This window comes from Neofelis nebulosa, chromosome 18 (assembly GCF_028018385.1).
Source record: "Neofelis nebulosa isolate mNeoNeb1 chromosome 18, mNeoNeb1.pri, whole genome shotgun sequence".
In the NCBI taxonomy this organism is placed as follows: domain Eukaryota; kingdom Metazoa; phylum Chordata; class Mammalia; order Carnivora; family Felidae; genus Neofelis; species Neofelis nebulosa.
Genome location: NC_080799.1, coordinates 6,405,045 through 6,431,791, shown reverse-complemented (window position 1 = coordinate 6,431,791; position 26,747 = coordinate 6,405,045). Strand labels below are relative to the sequence as shown.

The following is a 26,747-nucleotide window of genomic DNA, read 5'->3' as shown; positions in this document are numbered from 1 at the left end:
ATCTCCTGCCTCTCCTCGCTGCACCGGATAACTTGCATCCGCGCGCACCGGGTGGGGAGTTCGCGTAGCGGACTGAGCCTGCGCGAAGTCGGCGGAGACGCGTGCCTACGGGAAGGTGGCCGGGAAGGAGGGCCTGGTGCGCGGCGCTGTGAGGCGGGCACGCGAGTGGGGGCGACGCGGCGGGGTGACGCGGGGCCGCACTGGGGGTGACGCGGGGCTGGAAGTCCGGGCTGCGTTCTCTGGGCCAGACTTTTCGAGTGGGAGCCCATTTGACCTTTCCTGGAGCCCAGTACTTGGGCCGGGACAGGACAGGGGCCGCGAGTGTCACCGCCGGGGTCGGAGTGGGGGACATCTAGTGAGACGACCGAGGCTCTAAAGGCCGGTGTGGAGTGGTCGGGCTGGCCAAAGGGCCCCTGGGAGCGTCTGCCGAGGGGCGGATCCCCCAGAGTGGCCAGCGGCAGCGCGTCACTAAATCAGGGGTTATTAGCTTGGGCAGGTTAATGAACTTGGGGAGGAAGAAAATTACACCTTTAATTTTCTCTGTGTGAAATGAGCATTTCCTTCCGAGACGGAGTAACGTTAGCAGTGCCCTAAACTAAGTCGTGATTTCCAGTGGGGAGGAGGGTAAATGATGGTTGGACATAGAGTATCTGCAACTATTTACAAGCTATCATTTACGCCCATCACTGCTTTGACAGGTTGACAGAATCTTGGTATTCAGTGTGTTGCAAAAGCAGCATATAAACTAATGTAGCATGAGTGTGTTTTCAAAACGTTTTGATACCTATTTTGATATTATTGGGTTTTTTTTTTCTTGCAGTGCTATGTGTTTCATTTAATGCATATAAGCACTTTATTTAATATGGCTACCTGAAAATTTTAAATTATGTATGTGCTCGCGTTATATTTCTGTTAGAGTTGCAGGCCTCATCCAACGTGGAAGAGGCCCTTTGTGCTAATGTCACTAGGGTGGTGGTCAAAAGAGTCTGTCCAATATCTTACTCGGACCTGGGTTGGAAGTCAGCCCAGTTCCGCAGCTGGCCGGTCTTACCTCGATATTCCACTGTACTGCGGCAGGACCCCCCAGCCAGTTGCTCCCCTTCCTGAGCCTCAGTTACTAATCCGTTCAATCTGCAGTCACTTCTGCAGTCTTACCAACTGTGACCTTCTAATATAACTAGATCCTAAAATATTTTCAGGCTGGCTATTCTGGTGTTTTTTCTTTATTAAAGAGTTTCAAGTATGCAGACCAGGATGTCTAGCTGTCCAATAGAAATACAGTGCGAGCACATACGTGATTTAAAATTTTCAAGTACTCGTGTTATTATAAAGTTTAAAAATTGGGAAACTCATGTTAATTTTCTTTATCCCAGTATGTCCAAAATTATTTCAAAATGTCATGTCAAAAGATTATCGTGTATATATTTTACCTTCTTTTTTTTTTTGGACACAGTCTTTGAAATCTGGTGTGTAATTTGTACTTAAAGCACATCTTCATTCAGACTAGGCATGTTTTAAGTGTTCAGTAGCCACGTGTGGCCAGTGGCCACTATATTGGACAACACACCTCTAGTCCATTTACCCACAGATTTTGCAGGAAAGACACGTTTGAATTAACTTCCCTGTGCAGAGGCCCAGAATGCTGACAAATTTTTCCTAATAATACATTATAATAGCTACGATTTCTAAAATTTCTATTAAATGAAATGTGCTAAAAATACCTCATTTAATCTTTACCCTCGTGGTGAGGTCAGTAGGATTATCCTCACTTTTTAAATTTTTTTTATTTTTTTAATGTTTATTTATTTATGAGAGAGAGAGTGTGAGTGGGGGAGGGCAGAGAGAGGGAGACAGAGAATCCTAAGCAGCCTCCAGGCTCCAAGCTGTCAGCACAGAGCAGATGCCGGGTTTGAACTCACGAACCGTGAGATCATGACCTGAGCTAAAGTTGGACGCTTAACTGACTGAGCCACCTAGGCACCTCGGATTATCTGCATCTTGCAGCTGATGATATCTAGGCACAGGAAGGTCAAGTAATGGGCCTAGTCCCACAGGACTCAAACTCAGCTCTAACTTCAGTCCCCAATCTCTTAAATCATGGCTTGATAATATCAATAGCTTATGTCTGTCGGGTGTTTACTATGCCAGCACCATGCTGCAGGCCATGTATCCGAAGCCTCATTTGATCATTGCTACAGTGCTGTAGTTGACCCCAGTTTACGGGGGAGGAGACTGAGACCAGAGCAGCCAGTGCTGGGAGACTCGTGGATGATGGTTTGGCAAAACTGAAATCTGAACCTGGGCTTTCTAATCTCAGAGCTTGTGCTTGTACTCACTTCTGTGTCCTCTTTCTGCCTTTTGTGACTACAAGACCAGTTAGACTTCATTCTTTTTCTGACCTTGCCAGGCCCTAGAGGGGAAAAGCCAGAGATGGACCTTGTGAGATTCGCCCGGCTCTTCTCCGGCCCTCGCCCAGTGGGACTGTATGCCCTTCGGCACCTTGACCCTCTCAGAGCCAAATGGGCAGGAGGCAGGGAGGGGCCTAAATGGCTGAGGGCTGCGGGGCTGACACAAGCCTGCAGCAGCTCCCCCTCTCAACTGCCCCTTGGCCAGGGGAACCAGAAGAACAGGAGCAGCGTCAGCTCTGACCTGAGCCAGCCTGGCCCCATGGCCACTCAGGAGGAAGAGGAAGAGAGCTTTGGGACCCTCTCCAACAAATATTCCTCAAGGAGAATGTTCCAAAAATCGACAGCCCAGTTGTATAACCTACGGCTCAGGGAACAGAGTGTTGACGAAGATGAGGAGAGGGACCTGGAGCCAAAGCCATGGCGGGGCCGGAAAAACACCCCTTACTGGTACTTCTTCCAGTGCAAACACCTGATCAAAGAAGGAAAGGTGAGGGAACCTTTGGATTCTGCTGCTCCTGGGTCTACTTCTTGGTAGTTCAGTATTCTTGAGGGGCCACCTTACCTTCCCTATCTCTAAATATTTGGATGCTCAGGGCTCTTCTCTGTCCTCACTCACCCTGGGTGCTGCACTAGGTGACCCACCAACCCCCTTGCTGTCAGGGTCCCCCTCCTTGTTACAGTTCTCATGTTGGTATCCTCAGCCCATCCTTCCCAATCTGCATATCCAGCTACCTCACCATCTCCCTTACACTTACCCACATTCATCTGAAGGTTTTGTTCACAGCCTTGTTTTCCCTGCACTGTCTTCATCTCACTAAATGGCGATGCTTCTCAGGCCAGATGCCTTCAGGCCATCCCCAACTCTTCTCTTTCTCTCACCAGCTCCAGGTTCAAGATGTTTCCAGTCCTAACACTTCCCTCAGGGCTACCCCTAGCCTTAACCTCAGCCCCTCAGCCATCAAAACCCTTGTCACTGGGCTCCCTGCTGCTCACACCACCTCTTTCTCCCACATCTGCTTGCAGCACAGAGCCATCCTATTAAAGCAGAAAGAAGATTGTTATTTTTCTTTCCAGGACTCTCAATGTGTTCAATGACATTGATGTTCATCTTATTAAGTATAGATAAAGACATTGCATTTATGTTTAAAAATCTCTTAGAGGTGTGTGTTGAAGATCTGGGGAGTGAAATGATGCAATGTCTGGAATTTGCTTTAAAAAATTCAGTTTGGAAGGGGCGGGAACAGGGTATGGTGAAACAAGATTGGCTGAACATTCATCATCATTGTAGTTCTATTCTCTTTACTTTTGTGTGCGTTTGAACTTTTCTTTCTTTTCTTTTTTATTTAACGTTTATTTATCTTTTTTTTTTTTTTCAACGTTTTTTATTTATTTTTGGGACAGAGAGAGACAGAGCATGAACGGGGGAGGGGCAGAGAGAGAGGGAGACACAGAATCGGAAACAGGCTCCAGGCTCTGAGCCATCAGCCCAGAGCCCGACGCGGGGCTCGAACTCACGGACCGCGAGATCGTGACCTGGCTGAAGTCGGACGCTCAACCGACTGCGCCACCCAGGCGCCCCTTAACGTTTATTTATCTTGAGAGAGAGAGAGAGAGTGTGAGCAAAGGAGGGGCAGAGAGAGAAAGGGAAAGGGAGAATCCCAAGCAGGCTCCGCGCTGTCAGTACAGAGCCTGACGTGGGGTTCGATCTCACTTACTGCGAGATCACGGCCTGAGCCGAAATCAAAAGGAAGGCAGGCATGGCATGGGGACTGAGAGCTTTTGTAGGTGGTGGGAGTTTAGGGGGCTTTTCTTCCTGGCCACCAGGAAGCTCCCTTGCAGAGCACAGGAACCAAGAAGCTGGTGGCAGAGGCCCAGGGCGGATGTGTGGCTCCCGGGCACGCCTGGGAGGGTCCCTCAGTCTCAGTCTCCTTCCCTTTTGCTGAGGGTCTCTGAGGCTGACCTGAGCCCCCTCCCATGTCCCTCCCCCCACCCCCTCCCCCCACCCCCCCCCACCAGCTGGCAGAGGCCCTGGAGCTGTTTGAGAGGCAGATGCTGAAGGAGGAGCGACTCCAGCCCCTCGAATGCAACTACACGGTGCTGATCGGGGGCTGTGGGCGAGCCGGATACCTGAAGAAGGCCTTCAGGCTCTACAATGATGTGAGTGGGGGCTGGGGCACGGGGCCAGAGGGGTAATGCTCCAAAGAGCATGGGCTTTAGAGTCAAAAGGAGCTGGGTGCATATCATGAGATGTCACCTGCTGGTGCATTACCCTGGTCAGACCGTTTAACTTTCCCAGCCTCTGTTTCATCATCTGTAAATTGGAGGTGGTCTTGGAAGATTACATGAATTTGTAAGTCCTCCGACCAGGGCAGGCACCACCCGACCTCTTCCTTTTCCACTGCTACCCACCCCCAGTTTGTTTCTCCTCCTTACCCTCCACGCTCTATGCACATGCACACCCTTCTTTCAGAAAAAAAGGGCTTTTACTTCTCTTGGAAGATGATTTTACTTTATATTCATCCACTTCTTGTGTTGTATTTATCACTCACAGAGCCAGGAAGCTGTTTCTTTTGTGAGTCAGGAGAGAGCTTTGCCAAAGAGGATAGTAGACTCCAGTATAAGAGACCCCATCCTCTCTTGGAGCCAGAAGCTGGGAGCATCCTTTCTCCCAGCAGGACTTGTTGGCAGCCCTCGGCTGGTCATTTGGGATGCTCTTACTGTAGGTCTGATCATCCCTGGTTGGAAGCAAGGGGGAAGAGTTGTGGTTACAAATGATAAAGTAACATGTCCTCTAAAAAACCTAATTAAATACCATGGTGTAGAAAGACATGATCAGCTAGCCAGCAAAGAGCATTCAGGTGGTAAGTGAGGAGCAGGTGGGGCCAGAGAGTGTTTATTGTGGTTCTTGGTAAACAGTCCAGTAGCGGGCACTTCCTTACACTTGGGGGATCCTTAAGGGAATTGGCACATGTCACCTCAGAGAAGATCAGTTCATTCTTTTTATTCTCTATCAATTTGCTGCTTTTTTTCCCCAATAAACTTTTTATTTTGGAATAAGTTTAGATTTATAAAAAAGCTACAAAGATATGTGTTCCCAAATACTTCTCACCTAGCTAATCCCCATATTAACATCTTACATAGTGAAGGTACATTTGTCAAAACTAAGAAACCACCACTGGCACATTACTGTTAACCAAACTCCAGACTTTACTTGGATCTCACCGCTTTTTCCATTGATATCCTCTTTCTATTCCTGTATCCAGTCTGGGTTCTCATACTGGCTTCTCCATTTTGTGATTATTATTATTTTTTTTGAGTTTCCTTTTTTTTTCCCCCCTTGTGACATTGACAGATTTAGGGAGTGCTGGTCAAGGATTTTATAGAATGTCTCTCAATTTGTACTTTTTTTTTTAATTTAAATTTTATTTTTTATTTTTTAAAATTTGCATCCAAATTAGTTAGCATATAGTGCAACAATGATTTCAGGAGTAGATTCCTTAATGCCCCTTACCCATTTAGCCCATCCCCCCTCCCACAACCCCTCCAGTAACTCTCAGTTCTCCATATTTATGAGTCTCTTCTGTTTTGTCCCCCTCCCTGTTTTTATATTACTTTTGTTTCCCTTCCCCTATGTTCATCTGTTTTGTCTCTTAACGTCCTCACACGAGTGAAGTCATGTGGTATTTGTCTTTCTCTGACTAATTTCACTTAGCATAATACCCTCCAGTTCCATCCATGTAGTTGCAAATGGCAAGATTTCATTCTCTTTGATTGCCGAATAATACTCCATTGGATATATATGCCACATCTTATTCATTCATCCATCAATGGATATTTGGGCTCTTCCCATCCTTTGGCTATTGTTGATAGTGCTGCTATAAACATCGGGGTGCATGTGTTCCTTCGAAACAGCACACCTGTATCCCTTGGATAAATACCTAGTAGTGCAATTGCTGGGTCGTAGGGTAGTTCAATTTTTAGTTTTTTGATCGATTTGTACTTTCTTGTGATGAGGTTGGGGTTATGGGCTTGGGGAAAGAATATCACAGAGGTGAAGGGCCCTCTTCACTTCGTGTCACGGGACCTATCACAAATGACATTACCTTCTTGGTCACTTGGTGAAAGTAGTGTTTGCCAGGTCTCCCCACCTGTACTGGTTTTCCTTTTCCATTTTTCTGTGGGTGTCCTTCGCAGCTGTTACTACTGTTGTTGGTTACTTATTTGTCTGGTATGATTCTTCCTGTCTAGAGCGTGAGCTCAATGAATACAAGCTGTGTCTGTCCTGGTAACCACTGGTGGCCAGTGCCTGGCTTGTAGGAAGTCCTCATACATGTCTGTTGTATATGTGAGTCCACACAGAGCGCGCATCATCCGTCCTCAAAGTCAGGATCACCATCCTCATTTTTCAGAGGAGGAAACGGAGGCCCTGGGAGATAAAGTGCTGTGTCCAGAGTTACCCTGCTTGAGAGCACTGGAGCTGGGATTTGAGCCCCAAACGGCCTGACTCTAAAAAGAAGTTTCTTCACACTCCTCTGCAAGCAGCTTGTCACCTGCCCTCGGTCAGGTGGCCTTTGTCTGGGAAATAGCACTTGGCTTTACCAGGAGCTTCTCAAACTCGAGCTTGCTCAGTCACCTGGAGGGCTTCATAAGCACAGCGTCAACCTCACTCCTGGGTGTGTGACTCTGCAGGGTGGGGGATCCTGAGATGTGCTGCTAGTGTGGGGGCCACTCTCCTACCTGGCCCTTGCAACAGCCTTTCAAGATGATGGTATCACCCCCATTTTTCCAGTGAGGAGCTAGCTTGCCCGTGACCACTCAGTTAGGAAATGTGGGAGCAGGGGTTTGATTGTTCCCTCCTACCTTTCCCCAGACCACATCCACACCATGGATCTTCACAGTCAATGTGACCTCGTCGGCCAGTGGGTGGGAGCATCTGGAGGATCCTGCTAAAAGCATCTCAGGCCCAGAGTGGGCTGATGGCCATGGGGAGGGTGACTTTGGTGCATCTGGAGTGCAGGGTTAGCTTTCAGAGTCCCTCTGGCTGAGTCAGGGTTTTGGAGAAGTAGGCCCTGGCATATTGCTCAGCTCCACCTTAGCACAGGCCCTGCTGGGGGCCTGTTTAATGGAGGAACAGAGTCCTGTCTAGCTTCCTCTCAGGGCAGCTTGTCACCTGTGTGTCCAGCTGACCCCAGAGCCACTTCCAAGTTTCTTCCCATCAATGCAGATGAAAAAACGGGACCTGGAGCCCTCAGATGCCACATATACGGCCCTGTTCAACGTCTGCGCTGAGTCCCCCTGGAAGGACTCTGCTCTGCAGAGTGCCCTGAAGCTCCGGCAGCAGCTCCAGGCCAGAAACTTCCAGCTCAACTTGAAAACATACCATGCACTGCTGAAGATGGCCGCCATGTGCGCAGACCTCAGGATGTGCCTCGATGTGTTCAAGGTGAGGGTGCCTCTTCCTTCCTCATCCCCCGCTTGGGGCCAGTCTCACGTGGCAGGTGTGAGGTTGTGGCTGCGTCCCTCGTGCAGGGGTCAGGCGTGGCTTCACGACTCAGAGGCCTCGTGGGACACATAAAGAGGCCCCTCCCCTGTGCAGGCAGGTTGTGTGTGCCGCTGTGTGCTGTGTCTCCCTGTGCGGGACTCGGTGGTGCGGCAGAGGAGGGCGGGGCTTCATAGCGCTGAGGGCAAGTCAACGCCCAGCAGGGCAGGCCTCCTGCCTAGAGAGAGCAGTGGGAAGAAAAATCCTGGTTTCTGGGAGGGCGGAGTCTGGCAGGTCAGTGTGCCAGGTTTGAGGGGAGCAGGTGAGTGGGCTCATGGGAGTGCTGAGCAGGGGCCTGAATGCCTCAGGGCTTTGGCCTGCAGCCTCTTTTATTCCCCAGCTGCAGGGTTTTTATCTCCAGTCTGGAGAAGGAGACAGTGAAGGTTTAAGCACGGAGGACCGAGAGCAGGGTGGTGGTTCTGCATTCTCAGGTTGTGAAGGGAGATAAACATGAGTTAATACCCAGACAAAGGCTCATGGGAAGCAGGGAAGGCTCTAGGTGCCTACGACCAAACCTCAGGAGAACTGGACACACCCTTGGCAGCGTTGTCTTCCCTCAGGGCCGGCCTGCTCTCTACTTTTAAGTTCTGTCTCACTCTTCCCATGGCTGACCGACGCTTTTCCTCACTACTCCAGTGAGGTCCCACCTGCGCACTGCAGGAGCCAGGACCCGATGGAGTGTCTAAGTACCATGTGGTGCGGGACAGCCTTTGACCAGTCCCTGGGTTGGCTGCCTTGAGCCCGCCTGGCCTGTGGGAGAGGCAGGATCATGGGGTCTCAAGTCTGGAGACCTCCCTGAGTGACAAATCCCTCTAAAGGGTGCTGTGTGAGAGGCTGGTGCCTGAAGCTTCCAGAAGAGGGCGGTGTGGCTGATAGGCCTCTGACCTGTCCAGAGATGGCATTGGTATTTTATGCAGGTCACTCTGGCTGATGGGGGAGAAGGCCCAGTTCAGAAAGAGCAGTGATTGTCCAGGAAGAGGGAGCATAAACTAGAAGCTCACTGAGATGGAAGAGTTGGTGACTGAGGGGGAGACGGGAGAGCGGCAGCAGACCGGAAGGGTGGGAACACCCATGCTCACAAGAGGGACAGAGGAAGACAGGCTTAAGGAGACTCTGAGGTGCTGAGTGGTGGAAGAAATTTCAAGAAGTCTGGCCAACCCCGACAGGCCCGGGAGAGGCCAGCACCATGAGCGCGTACCATGTGCAGGCCCCGCACCTTTTGGTAGGGTTGTTCCAAAAGTCCTCTAAGGCACGTCCTACCTGTGACCCCACTCTACAGATGAGGAAGCTGAGGCCAGGGAGCTTAATGCCTTTCCCACGCTCACAGCTGGCCTATGGCGAAGCTGGGACCTAAAGCCAGTTCTGTGCAGTTCCAGTGCCTCAAGCACAGGGGCTAGAAGTGGCTGCAGGGATGGTCTTTGCCAAGGAGCTGCACAAAAGTGATTGCGTTGGCCAGGAAGAGCAGCCTAGAAGGAGAGGAGGACGGAGTGCAGGCAGCAGCTGGATGGCTGTGCTCAGGAGCTTGTTCTGAGCCACTCTAGAGCCAGATTCAGGTCCCACCTCTTCAGGATGCACAGCCTGGGGTGCGCTCGGAGTGTCTGCCCTGAGTCAGCCCCGTCGGGCCCAGCACTGGGCTCTGCCACAGGTTCTCAGTGTAACCTCTGTTCCCTCCCCCAGGAAATTGTCCAGAAAGGGCATGCAGTCACCGAGAGGACCTTTAGCTTGCTGCTCATGGGCTGCATCCAGGACAAGAAGACGGGTTTTCGATATGCCCTGCAGGTCTGTCCCTCCCAGCTCTGCCTTCCTACCTCTCCCGCTGTGCACCTGTGTCAGGTGCAGATGATGATGCGTGCATTTGAGCGGCTGTGACGGCCCTGTGCTGGGTGTTTTTATATTTGTGGCATTTTGGCCTCTGCAAAGCACATGGCTTCCCACCGTTTTACAGATGGCAGGGAGAGGAGGCCCTCAGACGCGGCATGGGTGACCCCCAAGTGAGGGCATAGCCAGTCCTCTCCCACTCTACCGAGTGGCCTTCTGTGCAGCTAGCTCAGATTGGCTATGCTCACGGTCTCTGAATGCCCATAGCACACTTACCCAGAGTGCTTGTTCAGCCCACCCCCCTCAGGCCCCCACTTAGCATCTCTGCAGGTGGGACCCAGGGGTCTGCATTTAATCCTGAGAGATTCTCATGGACATCGAAGTTGAGACACACTGCTCTGATTCCACCTCAGGTCCCCCGAGAGAACCCCCCCTAATGAAGTGGGGTGGTGGTATTAGGAATGGTACCACAGCTGCTTTCATGGCTTCTTACAGGTGGGGAGGACCCAGAGCTCACCTAGAGCCCTCCCACTTAAGGCAGGGCCCACAGACTGGCAGCTTAGCTTCACCTGGGAGTTTGCCAGAGAAGTAGGGTCTCAGCCCCACCTGGGCCTACTGCATCTAGATCAGCATTTCAACAAGATCCCCAGGTGACTGATCCACATGCAGTGTGAGCCCCAGTGACCTGGGACAGCCCTGACCAAAAGCTCGCCTTCCCTCTGCAGACTCCCTGGAAGCAGTAGCTTTATAGTGAAAATCAGCCAAGATCTTGTTCCTCCCTTTCCTTGTTCTAGATCTGTTCTAGTTAGAGGGAGTTTGTAAAGCTAATAGCTGGTTTGTGTTTTGCACCTATTAAACTGCTCAAGCTAGGCACCAATAGCCCCGTTTTACAGACAAAGAAACTGAGGCTCACAGAGGTTAAGAAACTTGCTTAAGGTCCCAGAGCTACGAAGTAGAGCTGGGATTTGAACCCACGTCCGTCTGACTCTTAAGAGCCCAAGCCCCCACTAAACCTCAGTTCTGTCAGCGTTTCCCATGGGGGTACCTGCTGAGACCCTTGCCCTTCTTAAATCCCTGTCTGATGGGCAGCAGATGTCTTGCAAGCTGCACCCACCTGGGCCTGACCAGCCCTTACCTTGTCTGCACACTTACCCTGACAAGGATAGGAAGTTGGATATGAGCTCTCATCCCACTGAAGGTGGCCTTCTTTTGAGCCCACAAAGGCAGTGAGACCAGTGAGCCCTGTGTGGCATCTCATGGCATCTTAGCAATGGCGTGGTTTCGGTGTCAGACTGACCCAGACGTGATCAGGGCAGTCCTCTGTGGAAAACACACTTGAGTGTGCAAGGCACTGTGCTGTGGGATAAAAGTGATCTCAAGAGGAAACAGGGCTGCCAGCTTGTGAGGCACTCTTCCTGGTTGAGTCCCCTTCCACTGTGCCTGCTCTCCAGGAAGTGTGAGAAGGCTGCAGCTGCACGGGGCAGGGCACACAGTGAGCACCCAGGAAGTACCACTAAATCCAGTTCTTAAGTCATTCTAGACTCTTCCGGAACCTAGCCTCTCTGATCGTCCCTCCCCAGAGGAGTACAGAGAAGGCAGGCAGAGACCCAGGGCAAAGTCTGTTCCCAGTACAGGGGCCTTGGGAGAGGACAGAGAGATGAAATTGTGAGAACAGTTTTGGGGTAAACTAGAGGGAGGACAGGGGTCCTCCAGAGAGTCCTCAGATTCTCAGGATTCTCAGTTGTCTAGAACCTGGCGTTGGATTAGATACTGTCCAGCTCCTTCCTGTGCCCTTTGCATTTACCGAATGGTTGTTGACTCCCTGTGCCGGCTCTGCCGAGGGCTTTTCTGAGAAGGAGCACAGGGCCAAGCTTGTCTCTCCCCGGTAGGTGTGGAGGCAGATGCTGAGTCTGGGGCTGCAGCCAAGCCAGCATGGCTACAACCTGCTCCTGGGGGCAGCTCGAGACTGCGGCCTGGGGGACCCGGAGGTGGCCTCGGCACTGCTCCTGAGGCCCAGGGAGGAGACAGTCTTGCTCCAGCCCCTTGCAGGTGGGTTTCGGGCAAGGAGGAGAGCCCAGGCCCGGGGGGGCGACGGCATGTCAGTCAGGCTGGACGTGGAGGCCCTGGAGAGGCAGCTGTTTCTGGAACCTTCTCAGGTGCTTGAGGGCCCTCTGGAGCCTCAGGAAGCCAGAGGCCCCAGCAAGGCCCAGCCCGAGGTGGAAACCAAGACAGAGCCTGACCACATGGTGGCCCTCACTTCTTTGGCCCCAGAGCCTTCTCCCCGGGGGCCGGAGACCAACCTCCTGACCTTGGGAGCAGTCTCCCCAGCTGTGGTCTCCTTTGGGACTGTCACCACCCCGGCTGACCGGCTAGCCTTGATGGGGGGCCTGGAGGGCTTCCTGGGCAAGATGGCAGAGCACGGGCTCCGACCCAACATCAAAACCCTCACACTGCTTGCTGAGGTCGTGGAGCCCGGGAGTCCCGCGGAGTCCTCACTGCTGACCGTCCTGGACATGCACCAGGTGGAGGCTGATGTGACGTTCTTCAACACGCTGATGAGGAAGAAGAGCAAGCTTGGAGATCTGGAGGGGGCGAAGGTGAGGGGCTCAGAGGCAGGCACCAGGTTCAAGGCTGCGGTCCCTCCTTTCCCTTCCCTCCTCTGACCTTCTGACTGCAGGACCTGGCTCCCCTGCAGGGTGTGTCATCCGTTCCTGCAGTAGGTGGCCAGACTGTCTGGGGCCTCTGTTCTGGGCCTGGGCCTGGGCCTGAGCCTGGGCTTGGGCAAAGCTGACAGTCGAACGGTGAACCAGCCAGCCACTCTCCCCATCCCCGTTGAGGAGCTCCCAGGTGGGTGGAGGCAGACATCAAACATCCTCACACTGCTGAGGGGCACATGGGATTCGTGGCCTAAGAGGCTGGTGGCTCCCAAGTGTGCCCACCCTTCAGCCACAACCCCTGACACACACACACTGATTTAGCCCTCTGTGTTAAATGCTGTTCTACAAGCTTCCCATCCTTTCCTCTCTTCACTGGCTGCACCACAAGGCTGTGCTGGTACAAGGCTTCCCCATTTCACAGATGGGGACACGGGAGTCCTCGTGGGATTTTGTCCATGTGTCTTTGTCACGTCTCTTTTGTCAGAGCACTGACCTGGGCTCCTGTGGGCTCTTGTGTCCTGTGAAGAGACACAGCCTCTGCCTTCAGGCCCTCAGTGCAGAGCACACCTTCTAGACAAGGTAAACATGACAGAACCCCTCCCTGAGCCAGGCAGGCTGTGAGGCCATCTTCTTCCGCAGCCCCTGGCCCGGGCAGCCTCGGCCGTTACTTCCCATGCTGTTGTTGGCGCTGTCTCCCGCCTTAGACACTGAAGGCCGAAGGCCAGGATGGATGACCGACAGTGGAACAGAGATAGGAATGTGAAGGGATTCATGTTCCCATTCATGTTTGGGGAGAAGGCAGGGTAGTCCTTGCAGAGCAGCTGAACTCTGGGGAGCTGGGCTGAGAGCAGCATCTAGCGTGGCTGCAGAGGGGGCTGCGAGGCCCCCGAGCATTGCTGTGCCCCCGAGGCCTACAGCACCCCACCGGGGCTTCAACCAGGGAAGGCTCTGGCCGGGCCCGGTGGGTTACAGCTTACAGAAGTGCCATGTCTGTCCCCACAGGCTCTGCTGCCACTCCTGGCAAAGAGGGGGATCCTTCCCAACCTGCAGACGTTCTGCAACCTGGCCATTGGGTGCCACAGGCCGGGGGACGGCCTGCGACTACTCGCAGACATGAAGGTGAGTGGGTCCTGGCCAGGCCAGGTGCTGAGAATTCAGGGTGGGGCGGTACTTGGGAAGAGAGGGCCTGGGCCCTCCTGAACCCCCAGGCCTCTGCACCCAGACAGCATAAACAGTGTGCATGGGGGTGGGGAATGGGGATGCTCTAGCTTCAAGTGTATAATGGTCATTGGCCCAATGTGAGAGAAAGTGGACCCTGGTCAAGTTGCTGCAGGAGCCGGCATTGAAAGCATAGGGTATGACAGTCTTCAAGGTGGCTGTGGTGGGAGAGATTGAGGGAGGTTGTGGGGAGAGACTAGGCCCGGTTCTGGAGGGACGGAAGGTATGACCGGAGCAGGGATCTATCAGAACTTTGGGGGCAGGGGTTGCGGTAAACCTACAGCCAAGAGCCGAAGAGGTGGTCTGCACATGGTTTACTGCCCGAGTCCACTGATTTCTGAGCAAGTTCTTCAGGGCTGAGAGGGTAGGATCCTCAGCTGGGTGGGCTGGGCCTGCCATGTGGGGCACACGCTTTCCTCCTGGAGCAGGAAGGACAGCCCATCGTTGCCACAGGGTTCTGCCCTTCTTGCCCTGGTTGCTGGTCTGCAGAGCAGGCCTGAACGGCAAGGTAAGCCCCCTAGCCTGACACGCACGGTAGGCTGCTTTGTCCCAACAGTGGCCATCTCCTTGCTGATTGTATGTCTGTGATGTTCCAGAAATCCCAGATGACCCCCAACACCCACATCTACAGCACCCTCATCAACGCCGCCCTCAAGAGGCTGGACTACACCTATCTCATTGACATCCTGAAGGACATGAGGCAGAACAGAGTCCCGGTGAATGAGGTGGTCATCCGCCAACTGGAGTTTGCAGCCCAGTACCCACCCAGCTTTGATCGGGTGTGTGCACCAAGTTCCAACTCACCTGTCTTCTCTTTAACCACCCCTGCCTCTCCCCTCACCCCTAGGGCCGGCCTTTCAGCGGTGGAATTCCGTTGCTTTAAACTGTCAGTGGCTTCCCTTAGGAGAAATTCCAAATTCTTCAAAACACAGCCCGTGAGTCTCCATCCCTGTGGCTCATTTCATCTTAGGCTACTCTTCCCTGTATTCACGGTCAGTCCTACTGGCCTCTTTCCTGCCTTGGGGTTTTTGTATTCCCTCTGCCTTGATAGGCTCCCCGTTTTTCCCACAACTGGCTCTTCATCCTGTGGGCCTCAGTTTGAATGCCTCTTTTTCAGAGCTGTCCCACTACTGCTGTCCCTTCCCATCACGTACAGCACTGTTCCTTTTTGCCATGCTTCACAACCTGTCATTACACGTGCACGTGACTTTCACCTGTGCAAAACCATAAGCCCCTGGAGCTGGAGACTGCCTGGCTCTGCTGGCTCCCCGGGGCCTGCCCATTGCCCAGTGCCCAAGTGAATGGGACAGCAGCAGGAGTGAAAGAATCTGCTTTGTACTGGCCACTTCTTTCCCTGTTGTTCTGAAGAGAGCAGGCTCGGGGGCAGGGTGGGGGTAGGGGGCTCAGATTTTAGGTCTACGGAGCCAGACTCTGTGTTGAGTGGCTCCAGAGCAGCTGTGGCCTGGAGGAGGGAGCACAATCCCAGGGGGTAGGGAGTCGGCAGGGACACAGCAAGGCATGGGGTCAAGGACAGCCGTGCAGGTGCAATGCTGGAATGCCATTTTGAAGGCCCAGTAAGAATTCATGAGATGGCAGTAGAGAGCGTGCCTGGCAGAGGGCACAGCAGGGAGTATTTGGACAGTTGGTTAAGTCTTCTCATTGGTTCTTCCGAGTTATGTTATTTTGGATGCTAATCTTTTGTTGGCTCCATGTTGCAATATCTTCTAGTTCGTGGATCTGTCTCTTTACTCCGTGGTGTAGGGCCCTCGGGGCGTCTTCTCAGGTTCAGTCAAGTCACCGGACTACCACAGGCCCAAAGCATATTGGATTCAGATCACATTTGCATTCCCTTACGACGGTGATGTATTTCCATTTGAGATGGTCAGGTTTTTATTTTATGTACTTTTAGGCTGTATGAGACACATACAAATTTAGAATGGTTGAATCTTTTAAATCAGACTGTTTGTCATCATGTGGTAACAGTCTTCAACTTGGAAATTTTTTGGGTTTTTTGTAGATATTCCTCTGCCGGCTTTCCTTTGGGATCTGCCAGGTTCATGCTGTTTGCTCCTTTCCTGCCTGCCTCTCCAGAGACCACTACAGCAGTGCTGAGAACGGAGAGAGGCACTCAGGCTGTGGAGGCAGAGTTAGCACCCGGGGATTCTAGCTTGGGGGGCTGGGGTGACGTCCCTGGTGTGGCACGGCAGCTCGTATTTCGAAGGAGTGTTAGCAGAGGAAGTCTGGTCTACCCCACAGCAGCTTTGTCTCTCTACATAAGCTGCTCAGGGACCAAACAACTCTTCTGCCCTCTCCCTTTAACCACCTAGGAGCAAGAACAGCTTCCCTGAGGCCTGAGCCAGCTGCCATGGCTTGGGATTAGCTACAGGTAGCCTGCAATGACTAATGGCTCCTCTGAACCCCATGCGTTTCCATTTGTAGTACAAAGAGAAAAACACCTACTTGGAGAAGATTGATGGCTTCCGAGCTTATTACAAGCAGTGGCTGAAAGTGATGCCAGCAGAGGAAACCCCCCACCCGTGGCAGAAGTTCCGGACCAAGCCCAAGGGGAACCAAGACGCCACCACTGAGGCTGACGTGGACAGAGGCCTTGGAGGCAGGTGAAGGGAGGCCCCGGGGACTTCCGGCAGAGCTGGAACAGAGTGCGTGGTGTTTACAGGGCTCCATGGGAGCCCCGGGATGCTTTCCATAGCTGACCCACAAACGTGTTCCAGTGGCCTCCAGCGCAAGGGAATGGTCGGGCCCAGAGGAAGCGCTGCAGCATTCTGCAGGCATTGGTACGAGGACACACTGGGCCCAGGGCCTGACGAGTCCACGGCAGGTCCAAGAGCAAACCGGCTGACCTTGGCACGCCCTCTCAGGTCATCCTTGCCCCCGTATCACCGATGGGGAAAGTGAACTGGCTCAGAGTCACACAGCACCTACAAGGTGGAGTCAGGATTGAGTCCCAAGGGTGACGGGTCACTGGGGTCTGGTGCTCACCCACTGGGTTCTACAGATGGCTGGCTCTCTGAAAGAACAAATGCAGGGCCCAAAAGGTTTAAGTTTTATTTCTACAAATCACAGCTGATAAACACCAAAGCCTTAACATGTAGAGACCATGCTCCCACTCGGGCCTGGAGCACCGCTCTGCGAGAAGAGCTGCTCCCAGGAGAAGGCGTGATGGGACAGGCAGAAACCTGCGAAGTCCAAGGTTCAGGGTGAAGAGAGGTCGGGGCCTGAGGGCCTCAGCCAGAGCAGCCCCGACAGCCGCAGTGCGTGCACTCGATGATCCGGCCCTGCAACAGAGGACAGCTGAGACACCGCACTTCGCCCACGTGCGGCAATCCTCCCACCAAGAAGGTGGTGGGACATTCATGATCTACCGTGACACTCTTCAGAGTGTCTGCAGGACACTCTTCAGAAAGCCCTCCATGATGGATGGAAACAGCTACTGTGGACCCTGAAGCTACACTTCTGTGCACTTAATATATGCAAATTCTATGTACATGCTTATGCCCCCACCACAAAAGGAAAAAAAAAAAAACCTGTGAGCAATTCTTGTTATTCTATGAAGTGAGCATGACACACCCTTCAATGCGCTGGAAGTTGGGTCTGTGTACTACTTGGGGCTCAGTGCCAGGGGCCTCTGGGCTGGGGAACTTTCTAGTGGGGGCACCGGGAAAGAGGACGTACACCTGAATCTGTATGGCAGCCGAAGAGTCCTATCCCCTGGACCAGGTGGGCCCCAATGTCTGGCTGGGGGCTTGCCCAACAGAAGGCCCTAGAGCAGTGATTTGTCTTGATTTTCCTTTTTCCTGTTTTGGAGGAGCAAGACCCTTACCTAAGCAAACAAGATCAGAAGGTGAAACCCAACTAAAGCTAAAGCAGGCTCTATCCTGGCCGCAGGGCTGGGGCAGCACCCCAGACCCAATGCCACCACAGAATCCTGGGGCTCTCAGAGGGGAGGCTTCTGCCACTTCACCACCTCTCCCTGCCCCTACCAGAAAATTCACACCCAGATTCTTCCCTTGGGGAGGCAGCCCTCTTCGATGCCCCCTGCCCTTTGGCCTTCCACATGATTCAGAGAGACAGAGCTACCTGCTGAGCTAAAGCCCCGTGCCTGGAGTCAAAGCTCTGTAAACTGTAACTAGTGTGCAGCATAGAGGGACCCTGTGATGAGGCACCTGTGTGACAGGTGGCCAACTGGGAGGCAGGCAGTCCAGTCTGACCACCCGGCTTGGCCCACAACGAGCAGCCAAGGGTGCTGCACTCAAAGGCCACTAAGGCTAACATCACAGTAACTGTCTGCCTCCTTCTCTAGCTCCAGTTCAGAGAGGCTGATGCTGTAAGCTCAGCTACTGCACACCCAGCATCATTCCAGAACTCCCCAGAGAACAAGGTTCTGACAGAAGAAATACAGTGTAATTCTGAGGAAAAGGAGGCCTGGAAAAAAGGGTACCCGAAGAGTGAGCCCCAGAGGGGAAGGACAGGAATGTCTGCTTACTGGCCTGTGCTTCCCTGACTCAGCCTTCCCACCCCCAGGTCATACATGAGGAACGACTTCAGTAACTTGCCCAAGGGTGGAGTTGAGACTGACCCCCCCAGACCTAACACGCCATTGCTGCCAAACTGCCGGGTGTGGGTTCCCTGAGAGAGCGATTCCCTCTCTTGGGAATGGCCAGCAGGCCATCCAGCAATAAGGACTACATTCCAGCCCAACAAAACAGTGTAAAATCCCCTGGCGTCACCCAGGACACACTTCTGAACTGAAAAAGGAACCTCCGACTTGATCATCAGATGTTACAGGGGCGGAGACCTCACTTACCACTTCCAGCTTGCTTTTGGGGACCCGGCAAATGCAATTCGTCCCAAAATTGGTGTCCCGTGTCTGAATGCACCGCAGGCAGCATAAATTCTCATACCCCTGCTTTTTCCATTTTGCGATCAGGTTTTTGTCTGCGTAGCCTTCTTTAATACAGTATTCATATAGTTCTGTCCAAAAAATGGGGAAAGGGCATCAGACCACGGTGTAACACAGCTGCCCCAACCCATCACCACTCTTCCTTAAAAAGACTATTTCGCCAACAGTGGTCCCTCCCCGCCTTTTTTAGTGATAAGACAAATGACATTTGCTAAGGCTGTAAGAATAAGAACCATTAAATAAATGTGAAAGCCACTCAAGTTGTCCAGGCCAAGAGAATTTAGCTAATTACCTCTGCTTATGGCTTTCCGCTTATAAAAGAGGTCAAAAATATAGCGGGTTTTCTGGTGGTGGATCCTGAAGATGGGCCACAGAGATTCCACTTTCCTCTTTCCCTCATGAGGTTCTGTTTCAGCTGGGGAGAAAAAGGGGTGTGTTTGTTTTGTTGTGGCAGGCAGCGTTCAATCACAGGTCACAATGTTTTGTTTTGTTTTTTAAATAACTAGGGATAAAGAATAAATCCTACTTCATACCCTCTAGGTTTGCTGTCATCAAAGTGACAGTAACAGGTGTTGATGTGGAAAAATTGGATCATATGCTGCTGGTAGAAATGTAACATGGTGCAGCCTAGCCTCTCTGGAAAAGTCTGGCACTTCCTCCATGAGTTAAACAGTTACCAAGTGCCCTAGCAGTTCTCTTGCTAGATATATTCCCAAAAGAACTGAAAACACATGCACACGAAACTCCTCTATGAATGTTTAGGCGGCATTATTCACAATAGCCAAAAGTAGAAACAACCCAGCCTCAACCAACTGATGAATGGATACACCAAACATAACCCACCCACAGGACAGAATATCATTCGGCCGTAAAAAGAAATTAAGTATGGACTTACTACAACACGGATGAACCCTGAAAACATGAAGCCAAGTGAAAAAAAACCTCCTCCCCAAAGCCCACCTACTGGATGACTATCTGCAGCGACACAAAGTAGGTTAGTGGTTGCCTCAGACTGGGGGGCGGGGGAGGCACTACTGAAGGGTGCAGGGTTTCTTTTGGAGGGGTAATGGTTGCTTGACTCTGAATATACTGAACACCCTTAACACTTCAAAAGGGCAAGTTTTACAGAATATGACTTTTGTCTCAATAGAGCTGTTATTTTAAAAAAGATAAAAAATGAGCCACATGATTTAAACATGATTGAAGTGGCAATTCTGTCTCTTAGCAGCTCCAAGTTGATCTTTATCACCTTGACTCAGTTTTTAGAGAATGGAGAAAGGGGAGGAGTGGTCAAGAAAAATGTGCCTCCATTTCTCCAACTTTGGGGACATTCTATGACTTAGGATGTAGAACTCAGCTCCACGAACAGGATTCTGTGATCCAAGCAAAAGGCAGGTGTTGAGGCCTGAGCAGTGCGCACTGTGTGCCTGCTGCAGCTGAGGCCCTGATCGAGTGCTGAAGACAAGGCAGTGGGGCAGACAGAGCAGGTCTGGAGCCCCGTTCCGAGGAGGGAAGCAGATCAGCACCTGGTGGTAAGTGGTAGAGGCCAGAGAGAACACAGAGGGGATGGCAAGTGGGGAGAGGGGGGACTGCCACTTTATACATGTGATCAAAGAAGGCACAAGAGGGACATCTGATCACAGACCTTAAGAAACAAGGGGTGGGCTGTGGACTGGGCAAAATTGGTGAAGGGGATCACAGGTACAAGCTTCCAGTTAGAAGACAGGTCCTGGAGATGTAAGGCATAGCATGGGGACTATAGTTTATAATACTGTATGGTGCGTTTGTAAGGCCTAGATGTCACATTGTGTTAATCATTTCATATACACGTATCAAATCATGTGCATGTGCATGATTTAAAATCATGTGCATGATATAAAACATGCATGTTTTATATCAATTAGATCCCAATTTAAAAGGGGGAAGGGAGTGGGACATTGGGTGGCTCAGTCAGTTAAGCAGCCAACTCTTGATTTCAGCTCAGGTTTTGATCTCATGGTTCATGGGTTCAAGCCCCATGTCAGGCTCTGTGCTCATAGTGTGGAGCCTGCTTTGGATCCTCTGTCTCCCTCTCTGCTCCTCCCCCACTCATGCTCACTCACTCTCTCTCACAAACATCAAAAAATAGTTTTAAATAAAAAAAGGGGAGGGGCAAACATGCTTATAAGGCAAACAGCAATGCAAAGGCCCTGAGGCAGGACTACTTAGGGATCCAGGAACGGCAGTTGTGGGCAGGGGATAAGGGAGAGAGACAGGGGATGGAACTAAGGAGGGGGCTGCAGTGAGACAGTGTTTGACCTGGAAGGCCACACAAGGACTTTGTTTATTTTTGAGAGACTGAGACAGAGTGCAAGTGGGGGAGGAGCAGAGAGAGAGAGAGAGAGAGAGAGAGAGAGAGAGAGAAGGAGACACAGAATCCAAAGCAGGCTCCAGGCTCTGAGCTGTCAGCACAGAGCCCGATGTGGGTCTGGAACCCACGAACTGCAAGATCATGACCTGAGCTAAAGTTGGATGTTTAACCGACTGAACCACCCAGGTGTCTCAGGACTTTGGTTTTGCTCTGATGGGGAAGTGAACCACTGGAGGGTCCTGAGCAGACTGTGATCTGACTTAACAATTTGAAGCCCTCACTCTGGCTGCTCTGTAGAAAAGACTGTAGGGAGAGAAGTAGGAAGCTACCAAAGTAATCCAGGTGAGAGTAGCTTGGACCATGTGGTGGAATTTAAAAGGAATCAAAATTTAGACTTGTGGATTTTCTAACATTGCACTATGGATAATTTAAAATGTACACAAAACAGCATATTGGACCCCCAAGACCTATGACACAGCTTCAAACATTTCTATTTTTATTTTATCTGGTTCTCCCCACTTCTGGGGGTGGGAGACTGAAGTATTTTAAAGTGATCTCAAACCATCAAATGTCACATTCATAAATATCTATGTATCTCTAACATGTTAAAGACTTTTAAAAAAGGATCCACAATGCTAATATCCCACACAACAAAACCAACCATTCCTCCTTATTAGCAACCATACTCAGTTCAGTTTTCACTCATTGCCTCAAAAACACCTGCTGACAACGCATGTGTTTGAATTAAGGTCCAAACAACATCCAGACGTTGTACTTTGTTGATCTGTCTCACAACATTCCCTCCATCCTGTCACCCTTCTTAGGAATCTGGATGTCTTAGATGCTTGGATAGGAAGAAAGAATGAGAAGAGTCCAGGATGGGTCCGTGGTTGTGGCCTCAGAACGGAAGCAGCTCTGGTTCAGTTCTGGACATGGTTAAGTTTGAGATGTCCAAATGGGGCCACTCCATAGGCAGCTGGTATATAGAGTCTAGTTTTGAGTCACGGCTGGAGAAGATGTGGTCGCCTGGGCAGAGTGTGGAAAGCCATGCATCCGGATTAGCCACTGAGGGAAGGGCACGCTGCTGCCTAGGCTGCAGCTGGAAGCCGAGCCTCCCTCCCTGAGCTTTGGTCATTTTTCAGTCTTTTAATCATAGCAGCGCTCCCATTTTTAAAGTCCCGTTTGGACCCATTTTCCCAAAACCACGTGCACATTCTTGGATGTTGTTTTGTACAGGTCCACACACAAAGTGGAACGCCGTTTCTGGTGGCTGATGCAGAGTCCTGCCCCTAGGAGGATAGGGCAGGAAGAAAGGCCGGGGGTAGGGGCATCGTGGCGCAAACCAGATGTAGCTTTTTGCCACTTTGCTAATGCCAAAAACTTCAAAAGCAACTGCCCGTTAACTTCAAAACCTTGGCAACAATTCTTTTAAAATGTTATTGTTTAAAAATCTAGCTGAGGGTTCATTATGCAAGTGTTTATGCTTATTTTCAACTAGTTTAAAGTCCTTATAAAAGCAGTTATTTACAAGTCCTGGTTATAGTCCACAGAAATAGTGCCTTTATTTCTGAGTTACCCACCAAACTCCCCTGCCACACAGTTTCCCCCATCTCTGCCCCTCAGTTGCTATAATCAGGCTCTTTGGGGACCTCCAGGGCCACAGCAGCTGTACAAAAACTTGAGTATGACCTAACAGACACACAAAGAGCCAGGCAGGGTCAAGAGTCAAGCTAGCAAACACTGGGGACAAACTACAAGAGAAAACGGGAACTCTCCATCTGCTTCAGTAAGTGTGAGTTGTCCTGTAAGTGGCCCTCAGATCAGGACAGGCCTGGTAATGCCACTGGCTTTGGGCTCCTCTGTGCCAAAAGCCACACAAGGGTCCCCCATGTCTAGGAGTGTGGCCACAGATACCACAGGCAAAAGTTGTGCTAGAGGCTACAAACGAGAAACCAGCAGCCCCAGCCAGCCTGAAGGCAGGCTTTGTTTGGCTCCTTTCACAAATACCTGCGGGTTTTGTTGCTGTTGTTGCTAAAGTGTGAGCAGGGGAGAGAGAATCTTAAGCAGGCTCCATATAGCATGGAACCCAACGTGGGGCTCAATCCCATGACCCTGGGAGCGTGACCTGAGCCAAAATCAAGAATCGGAATCTTGGTTTTTTAAGTTTGAGTTTTAAATTAGAAGAGTTCACATGGGGGCACCTGGGTGGCTCAGCTGGTCAAGCATCTGACTCTTGGTCTTGGCTCAGGTCATGATCTCACGATTTAGGAGATCGAGCCCTGCATCAGGCTCTGTGCTCTCACACACAGCCTGCTTGGGATTCTCTCTCTGCCCCCCGCTCATTCTCGCTCTTTCAAAATAAACCTGGAGAAAAAAAAACCAGTTCACATAAAACAGCTGGATTTCTGGCTTCTCTTGGGGAACCCCCCCCCCCCCCCGCCAGAAAATTTGGCAAAACTTAGCCTGGATCCCAAGGTAAAATGGGCTTCGGGTGAATAGCAGCTCCTGCCCCTGTCCAGTCTGCCACATCCTCAGAGTTTCCTATTGTTCCCAACACTAAAGCCAAGTATGGTGCCACCTGCCATCCACTGTTTTCTTCATAATGGAAGGAAGGACAACATGAAACAGGTCTTACACCTGTGAGTTTATCAAAAAATGGGTAAGCAAAGAAATGCTGATGGCCTATATGATTAAACAAAAATGGAAGAGAATATTTCTTTTGGAGACAATTTTCAAGGACTCACAAAATCTTTTCTATTATAGCGCTCTCCAGGTTCCTTTATTTTGAATAGAGATTGGTTTGGGGAAGAAATCTCTCAGCCAAAAATGACCTTGATTACTGGAAGTTCTAGGTATTTAACAGAAGTTATCTGATACAATCAGTTTTGGGGAAAAAAGGCAACGTGACTTAACAATGATTTAATAATTATTGCTGGAGGTATGACCTCATAAACAAGGGTTAGTTACCAAAAAGCTTTAAAGAAAGGACCGCTTTAAAAAGCAATTCAGTAAGTAGTTACACTGTGATCATATAAGATATAAGGCTCATGGCTTCGGATAAATTTTCTAAAACCATACTACACGATTCACAAAGTTCAGGATCATCGACATTTTTTGGGAACGTACATTGTAAAAAACTAGTGTATAATGCAGAAACAAAGTGATGATGAAACCAGTGTCAAAGACCCAATATTTTTATTAAGAAAAATAATAAAACTGTTTCAGAAAATGTGAAAATGAAAAAGGACAGGATTTTCCAAGTAAACATATTTTGTAAAATTCTAAATATGTACCTAACCAAAATAGTAACTAATTATAGGTCTGCTATTCGATCTTTAGTCTCTAAAGCTTTCATATCTAGTTGGCCCCAAAATGGCTTTGAGGACCTTTTCATTGGTGCCATCCTATTTTCCAGGACATAGAACATTGCTGAGTTAATAAGCAAACAAAACACGTCAGTGTCAGGAGGCCATAGTGGCGCTGCCTGTCTCTTCCCACTGATACTTGCATTTATGCCTGGCCCCTGGGGGGTCATCTAAGCCTGTGACCCTTAGACACACCTCACCCAGTCGCGAACTCCCCCACTCACCTTCTCTCATCTTTTGATCTAATTCATCCAGTGTCGGCTCGATCAACTCCCAACCATCTGGGGGAGCTTTCCGGCTTCTTTTGACTTTAGGCATGTTTCCCACAAGATAATTTGCAAAGATCTGGGGGAGGAAAATTAAATGGATTGGTTTCTGAACCTGAGATCCCCAAAGGCCTTCACTAGCCACCATTTTGGTGCACATTCACTTCCCTTACTCTGTTTCTTCATCTGTAAAGTGGGGATAATATAATCTACCTATAGGACCATTGTGAAGATTTAACTGTAGTTATATGCAACATGCCTACATTAAATGTGTTTAATAGACTTTTTGGTGTTATCATTAACATCACCTATGAGCCTGGCCCTGTACTGGATATTGGGAACACAGAACAAAGAGTAAGACACAATTTCTATAGTTGAGAAGGTGACATTCTAGCAAGGAGATAGAAAGTGACAAGGCAATTACAACATAGTGTGGGAAGGACTATGGTTGGGAGAGACAAGGGAATGAGCGTTTAAAAGGGAAAAAGATGCTGTCAAGTCACAGTACCTCAGGGTCTGCTTCCCAAGAGTGTAACAGAAAGATCTCTGATCTCTTCAGTTACAAACTCAAGTTCTTGTCCAGCTCTACCAATTACTGTAACTTTGGGGGAGGTCACATTCCCTTTCTGGTCTTCAGTCTTATCTGTAAAACGAGAGCAGTGAATTAGCTTGATTGCCAAGGAGTTTTTGTTCATTTGTTTGTTTTTTAAGAGAGAGAGCACACAAACAGGGAAGAGAAGGAGAAAGAATCTTAAGTAGGAGCTCAGCACGGAGCCCAACACAGGCTCCATCCCATGACCCTGGGATCATGACCTGAGCCATATACTCTACCAGCTGAGCCATCCAGGCACCCCCAAAGAATCTTCAAACCCAACAAAGTATTACATAGAGGCAAGTTATATAAAGTCCACACAATTAGCCAGTCCAAATCTAAACAACCACATTTTTCAAGTCACAAGGCATTTCTAGGTGGCAAAGCAAATTCAGGTTAATTACCTCCTACTGTGCAGCATAGCAGACTCCTATCCCCCAAACTCATCAGTCCCTCCCTTCTGTGGGGTGCCTGACAGTTTACAATGTCCACTCCCCACCCACCCCCCCCCCCCCCACACACACCCAGCCTCCTTTCCTTAATCCTCCACTAACAACCTTACCGATGAGAAATGAAACTTCTGCAGGTAAAGTCAGAGTCACACAGATGAAAACTGGCAAAGTATGATTCGGATGGCGGGGGGGGGGGGGGGGGGGGCTCCTGACTTCCAAATCAGTGGTCTTTGGACGTATCTTCCCTGCTCTGAAGCTAGAGATGGTCAGAATCTGGACCCTGCCCAAGCGCGCCCGGCTGGAAGAACAAAGATACGGGACACCAATTTGCTATGACCCAGGGAAATTCGAGAGCCCTGGCTCATGTGGAGGTCAGAGGACAACCCACAATAGAAAACTGGTAGGAAGCAACTAGATCAAGGGGTGTCGGGTGGTATAAGAGGTGGTAGCGCTCGTAAGAAGAGCATGGAAAGGCATTCGGAGCTAGGGAGGAAAAACATTACAGTCGCGACTGTACAAAAGGCTCATTGAGAGGACATCTGGGCCGAGCTTACAAGAACAAACAGCATTTAGACAGAAAACATTTTCGGGAGAGAAAACAGTGGGAGGAGTGGGAACCTAGAAGCAAGAGAACCCCTAAACCCATTCCCTGGGCAGAACGAACCAGGCGCCGACTCTTCTCGGGAACTCACTCTGACCTCCCGCTCCAGAACCCCGCACCCGTCCCAAGCCAACCGCTCCCACCGCCTCTGGGCCAGTGCAAACCTCCGATTCCTGGCCTTAGCGGTCACCAAGGTACTAGAGAACACAGGGAAAGCACTCACCTGAACCACCGTCGCCGTCAGCCGCCTCTTTATCGACGGCTTCCGCTTCCCAGGTAATCTCTCCAGGATGAGGTCCTCGCGGATCCCCTCCCTTTCTCGCGCTGAGATTGCGTCATTTTAGGTGTCTGCAGCTCCGCCTGTACAAATTCCAGCCCGCTGTTGCCTTTTGCCGTCACTTCCCGGGGGGAGACCGGCAGGCTCACGCGTCTCCCCAGGGGCTGAGGGACTGGGGGCGCTGTTGCCTGGGCAGCGCGCGGGCGAGCCTGGACTCAGGCGGCTCGCGGGACAGTCTTCGTGCTCCGGCCTCCTAGAAGTCCCCGGTCCTCGAGGAGACGGC

General features: G+C 50.8%; 2 protein-coding genes across 5 annotated transcripts; one reads left to right on the top strand and one right to left on the bottom strand.

Moving 5' to 3' along the window:
* Positions 1-17,235, top strand: PTCD1 (pentatricopeptide repeat domain 1). 4 transcript variants are annotated; one of them, XM_058710805.1, is made up of 9 exons: positions 1-115; positions 2,408-2,895; positions 4,425-4,565; positions 7,633-7,851; positions 9,625-9,726; positions 11,655-12,362; positions 13,425-13,541; positions 14,237-14,419; positions 16,080-17,235. In XM_058710805.1, exons 2-9 carry the CDS (start codon positions 2,431-2,433, stop codon positions 16,260-16,262), a joined length of 2,118 nt encoding a protein of 705 aa, XP_058566788.1. In that variant the 5' UTR covers positions 1-115; positions 2,408-2,430; the 3' UTR covers positions 16,263-17,235. The 4 variants fall into 4 exon arrangements, with proteins under 4 accessions (XP_058566788.1, XP_058566785.1, XP_058566786.1 ...); XM_058710802.1 differs by having other exon boundaries at positions 4-136; XM_058710803.1 differs by having other exon boundaries at positions 7-148.
* On the bottom strand, positions 16,688-26,736 carry BUD31 (BUD31 homolog). Its single transcript, XM_058710831.1, has 6 exons — positions 26,411-26,736; positions 25,051-25,185; positions 24,501-24,621; positions 18,854-18,976; positions 18,466-18,632; positions 16,688-16,936 (listed from the first exon to the last, which is right to left on the bottom strand). The coding sequence occupies exons 3-6, from the start codon at positions 24,592-24,594 to the stop codon at positions 16,886-16,888; spliced, it is 435 nt and encodes a 144-aa protein (XP_058566814.1). The 5' UTR covers positions 24,595-24,621; positions 25,051-25,185; positions 26,411-26,736; the 3' UTR covers positions 16,688-16,885.
* Between the last annotated feature and the right edge of the window lie 11 nt (positions 26,737-26,747).

What these genes read in the sequence shown, in the direction of transcription:
- BUD31 (XM_058710831.1), bottom strand. Translation starts at nt 24,594, where the DNA reads ATGCCTAAAGTCAAAAGAAGCCGGAAAGCTCCCCCAGATGGTTGGGAG. An exon ending in GCGGAAAGCCATAAGCAGAG is followed by an intron (nt 18,633 to 18,853) that starts GTAATTAGCTAA and finishes TTTTTTGGACAG; the next exon opens with AACTATATGAATACTGTATT. An exon ending in CCAAAAGCAAGCTGGAAGTG is followed by an intron (nt 16,937 to 18,465) that starts GTAAGTGAGGTC and finishes CCTCTGTTGCAG; the next exon opens with GGCCGGATCATCGAGTGCAC.
- PTCD1 (XM_058710805.1), top strand. Translation starts at nt 2,431, where the DNA reads ATGGACCTTGTGAGATTCGCCCGGCTCTTCTCCGGCCCTCGCCCAGTG. An exon ending in CCTTCAGGCTCTACAATGAT is followed by an intron (nt 4,566 to 7,632) that starts GTGAGTGGGGGC and finishes CCATCAATGCAG; the next exon opens with ATGAAAAAACGGGACCTGGA. An exon ending in TGTGCCTCGATGTGTTCAAG is followed by an intron (nt 7,852 to 9,624) that starts GTGAGGGTGCCT and finishes TCCCTCCCCCAG; the next exon opens with GAAATTGTCCAGAAAGGGCA.